Consider the following 6,130-nt stretch of genomic DNA (forward strand, 5'->3'; position numbering starts at 1 on the left):
TGTGTATCAAGCTACAGTACGGGCTGTTTTGTTGTATGGCTGTGAGACTTGGCCTATTCGAGCAGCGGACCTGAGACGTTTTCAGGTGTTCGACAATCGTTGTCTCAGAACCATAGCTCGTGTGGGTTGGTGTCGGCAAATCCATAAGGAGGCAGTTAGAAAGCGCATTTTTGGTTGTGCAACGGTTACTTCCATTGAAGAATGTGTCCAGCACCAGAAGCTGCGTTGGTTGAGACATGTGTTGCGTATGCCTGGCCATCGTTTGCTGAAGAGAGTGCTGTTTTCCATACCCAATTCAGAGTGGCATAAACAGAGATGTGGCCAACCCTTGACTTGGCAGAGGAGTATGAAGGAGATCACGAGACGCTTGGGTGCTGTCGGTGCTACTCGCCTTCCAGGATGGCGACCGCGTGATCCTCACTGTGCCTGGTTGGAGATACTACAAGATATGGCTGTCAACTGATGTTAGTGGCGTCCTTGTTGTCGGTTTCCATCCAGATTGCCTAAATGAATGTCTGGAGCTATAGGCACCTCGAAATGACTGTGGTAAGCTAGCACTAAGTTCCTTTCCCGTCCACCTTTACCCTTTTCTTTATAATAAGGCAACGGAGCATCGGTGTTGAAAACTGATGTCATGCTGTCGATGATGGTGATGAACCCGCATCAGACGGATAACAGTAGGGAGTGTGGTTAGCTGATCTGTTGGGAAATCAATAACTGATTCATTTTTACAGATCCAGTGGCTAGTCAGCTGAAGCTTAGTGCACAACCGAACCTGACGATACATTTAGCCAGGGGTTTAAGTCTGCTTCGACCTTCAATTGATCTCTTTGACCTTGCATTTAATGTTTGCTGTGCAGTGCCCCGTTCTTCTTTCGTGTGAGTGTACTCGGTTGATGTTGCCCGTCAGATTGACTGCATGTGAAGAATATCTCTCTTCCGATCTCACGTGTTCGTTTCACAGCAGCAACGTTTGTGGTCTGCACAATACTTGGGCGAGGATGGAGAAGTGCATGAAATGAGCTGGCCCGCGCTCATTCAGGTAAGTATTTTGAGACGGGCTGGTTTCGTTCATACGGTTATTTTTCATAGTAATGAAATTTGGCTTGTTACAGCTTAGTTGCCTTCATGCATCGGTTTCTCCGAACACGGGCTTTAACCTTTCTGCCATCTACATTCGCATGAAGACCATCACGTGTGGTTAAACTGTGTTAGAGCTGTTTTTCAGCAGACCGCAACTATTGACATGTTTTGTTTGCTTACGCCCATGCGTAATAGGAAGCAGTGGCGGGAAAGGAACAACCTTGAACTGTTATTGGCTGATTGGCCTCTGAAGTAATCCACCTAAGAATAGCCCTTTCCTCACAAAGGCCACTCCTTCTCACCATGGTTCTCTTCAACGGCCGGCTAATTAGGGTAGGAAACCACCTGATGGAAAGTTCAAAAAACCACTTTTGAAAAGACACCCTCTTTTGTAGAGTACGGGGTTGGGGTATACATGAATGGACTTCAACTTGGTCTTTCATTTTCTGGGGCCTAACAAACTCCGACTTGGAATAGTAATATGTTCGTCCGACTTGATCGACTGGGCCTCTCGTAGAACAAGCAGTAGGTTGTCCTCCCGTATATCCTGACCGTATATCCACCGTTAAGTTGGTCGGTAGCGCCAAAACCCAGTAACCTTTAATCGCATTTGGCAGACAGTAGGGAACAATATTCTAGAAATGTGTTTATCCAACATCGCCGAAGATGCTAATCGTTTTTGAATGCAATTAGCTCTCCACCACATGCGACGAACGGATTCATCGCCTGGAGAAAAGTTGAAGTGCACTCAGAAGATGAATTTCCAGGAAAACTCTTCACGAAGTTTTGAGCTTCAGCTGGGACCAGCGTTTTTATGGGACCACCAGGGTGTTTTGGAAACTTTTGCCTCAGAGTAGGGGGGCGAGATGACTCAGTGGTTAGAGCGCGAATTTACTGGTCGAAAGGCCCGTAGTTCGAACTCAACCTGTCGACTTCTCCTGCCTAGCCTTGGGCAACCTGGCAGTATCCGACCCCTTGTGTTTCCTTCCGTTGGCATGGCAGCTTAGCACCGATAGGGGTGTTACAGCTGGACGAGCATCTTTTATTTATATCTTTTTTCTACCTCAGAGTAGGGAATTTAATTTGCCCAGAAACACTGTCTGATATGGTCCGGTTTTCTTCAGGCATACAATAATTCATGCAACAATTCTAGGAGGAAGGGGCGCTTACCTGTATTTGGGCTTTTTAACTTTCCTGAGGAGGTGAAATCTACACTACGTCGACCTTAACGGGGTTGTTTTGTCTCCAGCTGGATCTGTCGTGAGAGAATGAGGACTGTTGTCTTCGATTGCCCGAAAACAGAACACTCTCCTTTCACGAAAGTGATGTTTATTCATGGGGTATTCTGTACTATCAGATACTCATATCGGACAAGGTTGCGTCATTTTCCCACAACATTGGCCTGCGATTCTAGGAGAAATAATTTATGCTTCGCGATGGTCGGTTGATCGTGTGCGATCGCACTCACTGCTGAGTAATTTGCCTCGAGCATAACGTTTTTGTATCCAGTTTCCATGGGTCCAGACCTCTGCACCGGAGCTCTCCTCACTTTAGGTTACGATATGATCATGTAAAATTGTGTTGGCGGAACAACATCCTATTTTACTTCCCACCGGACTGCTAAACACTTCCTTTTAAGTTTTGTCAAACTGCGCGTGAGGTTTGACGCAGCGGAATGGCCCAACTCGATAAATGCAAATCAACCCATTAGCTAGGAATGTGTTTGAATATCGGTAGGTCGAGTGCATCTATTAGTAGTTGCTCTGCGATGGCTGTTGTTCTGCTCGCCTTGCAAATCTGTCGTCACTGTTAGAAGAGGCATCCTTAATGCGCGGTTGCGTGAGTGCCGTTGACCGGTATAAGTTTTGTTGAAGCTCTTGAAGCGGTACGGAATATCGCCACTCACTTATAGAGAGAAATTTCCTCTTCACAGTACAACATGATCGTTATAATGGCTACTTCATGCTGAGTGCTCTAACCATTGAAACAGTTCGGTTCGTTCGTTTCAGCGACCTTATGAGTAGTGTATCACGTCTATTTTTCGGTTCGTCATCCGTAATAACCTTCCAACTTCTTTATTGTTACAGCACCTGTTCATGTCCTTTCCACTCGTGGTTGCTATGGTGACTGTTCTTTGCATAATCGGATTGTTTCTCGGAGGGTACACGGCATTCCATGCATGGCTAGTCTGTACGAATCAGACAAGTTACGAGTACAGTCGAAATCGAAGGCGCTCCACGCAGCTGACAACTACCAAGACAAATCGGAAAATATTTGGCGACGGAGGTCACTTTATTAATCCCAGCCATTCAGCTCATCCGTACGATAGAGGCACCTGGTCTAATCTGAGCGAAATATTCGGTTTTTCAGTTCGAAACTCACTTCGTGAACTTCGGCGACGACTTCCTGTTCAAATGGATTTCAAAACTCGTTAATTGCCTTCATCCATGTCTTTGCTCTTTGTATTTCTGAGAAGCAACATTTATGAATTATTCTAGTATTTTCTCTGCGACAAACAGGACTGTCTTGATGCTATCAGTGCTCGAACATGTCCGTCTCCTAGACACACACACACACCTTGGTATTTGCACCGCATGGCCTGTCTGTCCTCTATGAACGCTGCAATTTTCTCCTGAGATTGAGCTATGCATCACGTGACATTGGTTCAAAATGATGGATTATCAATTACTAGTGCGGTTCGCTGACCAGATGGGCACCCCAAATCATGAAAACTACATGCCTCACAGTGAAAGTGCGCGGCGCGGTCTACCGAGGCGCAAAGTCGGTTTGGTCCCGCATTCTGCTGGCCGCAACAACCATTTCTCATTCGTTCTTCCCTTATTTATGCACAAATTAGTTTATTTATCATTGTTCAAGTGTGTTGCTTCCTTAAATACTTTTGAAAAACATAACTATTCACGAGACACATTTCCTGATGCACTGTTGATGTAAAACAAAAACAAAAAGAATTTTTCAGGTTTTTGGGTTGCGAAATTCCGTTAAATTTCATGTATTCAATTATACGACTACTTGTGAAAGGAAGAAGGCCTTCGCTGCGGAGTTATCTATCAGAAAATGTCAACTGATCAGTTACAGACTATTCGACGGGGAAGCAGAACTCATTTGCATCTTAGTTACACAAACTGGACATCCATCTTCTCCTGAACGCGTCTTCTCAAACTTTCTCGGATATTCATTGACTCCAATCATTCATTGCTCAAATCCAAGCAAATGTTACAAAGCGACTCCACAAACTCTGCAACAGATCTCCCCTTTTAAAGAGACACAAAGCGAGATTCCAAGAATAACACATACTACTCGCATGCCTCCCCATCACTGGTATCACCGTTACATTTGTAGCGACATGCTTTCTCAGATCAGCCGTGGATGTGCGGGCCGGTGTGTGGCCGTGTGAAACACGACCCTTGCAGTTTACTAACCGTGTTTAATTACTGTACCCTAGATGTTTTGGTGGCTCAGGCTTCCGACGAGACATTTGATCGGGTTTGACGACATTTTTAGCTGTCAGCCAATAACTAACGAGTTCCCAATGAGGTCCGCGTAGTGCGTCCAAGTTAGCTTCTTTTAAACAAGAAACGGTTAGTTTGTCTTATTTGGTCTCCGGCAAACCGAAGTCTGCCTCACTGCATGCTAGGACTTGTCTTATGTACCAGGGGTTGAAGACCGCTAGTTTCTAGGATTCACCTCGGGTAGACGGTGTCTTACAAAGAACCACACATATTGAGCTGGATGTGCATTATTCATTCAGAGTGCGGTCGCGTTTTTCGCTTGATTGTTTGGCGACATGACGGGACGCAGATATATGATGGTTTGCTGATTTGTTTCAGCTTCTTTTAAGGTTGCTAACATCGATCACACGGATTGCAACGCAGTGCGATAGGGCGAAGCGGCCAGGAACGGTATAAATGTATTCGTAACATAGTTGTCTTCATTCACTTTATCTCACATTGTCATCCTGCAGGACACCTCCTGCGTGCATATTAGCTCACCGCACTCGCTCTGCATGGCGTTGCTTTTTAAGAATGTGCAAACGAACTGGAGCGATCTAAACCAGTTGATTGCTTTCGGTTCTATCTGGTTATCAAGACCCATTTACTTATTTTATGCAGCAATCTACACCGTCGCCAGTGTTGGATTAACTTGATAACGGAGCCCAGAGTGGGCCTCACTAAGGTCTTCATGATTGAATTGTCAAATCAAACTCGTCAACAAAGGCCTGTCCAGTGTGATCTATATTAGTACTAGGAACAACTCATTCAAAAGGTCGTGTCAGGGCTTTTGGTTGTAGGGGAAACTACATGGACGATGTTTCAAGTTGCGGAAAGGGTCAAACGTTTTGTCAGCATGTCTCCTGCAAACAACACCACGTCTTGGGAAACGAGATCTCGTAATCGTCACATTCACGGGCTGGTATGAATCTCCAAAGTGAACCATCCCAGCGTTTAGTTGGTGCGTTCATTAACTCTCCCTTGTTGACAAACCACCACAGAGAAAACGGTATATAGTCTCTGCATTCGGTGCAATATCTAAGACGAGGGAAAATTTCGCGCTCCAGGGCTGCTACTTTGGGAGTCCAATGTGTGGTTCATTCTTTTGGAAGCAATGACTAATGGGCTTTTGGGTGAAAATATGAGAATAACTGATTTTTATCCTCTTACAACTGGTAAACTGGGGAATATCAAACTGATACATGTGAAGTCGAGTAGTTGTCGAAGGTTCGAAGGGACTGTTTTTTTCCGTAAACTTTTTCCCAGCCACCATTTCCTATTCATCCATCTGTGACGGCCCTCCCACATTCTCGCAACGAAAAACAGAGTCCTCGGGGATTGTGTATCATCTTCCTGTTTGCATACTGTGTCGTGGGTTCGAAAAGCTGGCAAATCCACTTAGAATTATTAGAAGAAACCGGGGCATGGGGGTGGAAACCCCAACCGACCAAAGGTCACAGCACCCCTCTTACACAACTTTCTTAGCACTAGCTCACCCACATAGACTAACAGAAGGTTCAAACGAAGTTCAAGAGGAA

General features: G+C 45.3%; 1 protein-coding gene across 1 annotated transcript in view; it reads left to right on the forward strand.

The window, feature by feature from the left end:
• T265_01699 (hypothetical protein) overlaps positions 1-3,518 on the forward strand; it is a gene marked incomplete at both ends in the record, with an annotated part of 16,364 nt that extends 12,846 nt beyond the window's left edge. Inside the window, 2 exons of the mRNA XM_009165765.1 lie at positions 965-1,042; positions 3,108-3,518. Of these exons, the coding sequence (XP_009164029.1) occupies positions 965-1,042; positions 3,108-3,518 (489 nt within the window). The remainder of the gene's footprint in view (positions 1-964; positions 1,043-3,107) is intronic.
• Positions 3,519-6,130: the final 2,612 nt, after the last annotated feature.

This window comes from Opisthorchis viverrini (assembly GCF_000715545.1).
Source record: "Opisthorchis viverrini unplaced genomic scaffold opera_v5_18, whole genome shotgun sequence".
NCBI classification, from domain to species: Eukaryota; Metazoa; Platyhelminthes; class Trematoda; order Opisthorchiida; family Opisthorchiidae; genus Opisthorchis; species Opisthorchis viverrini.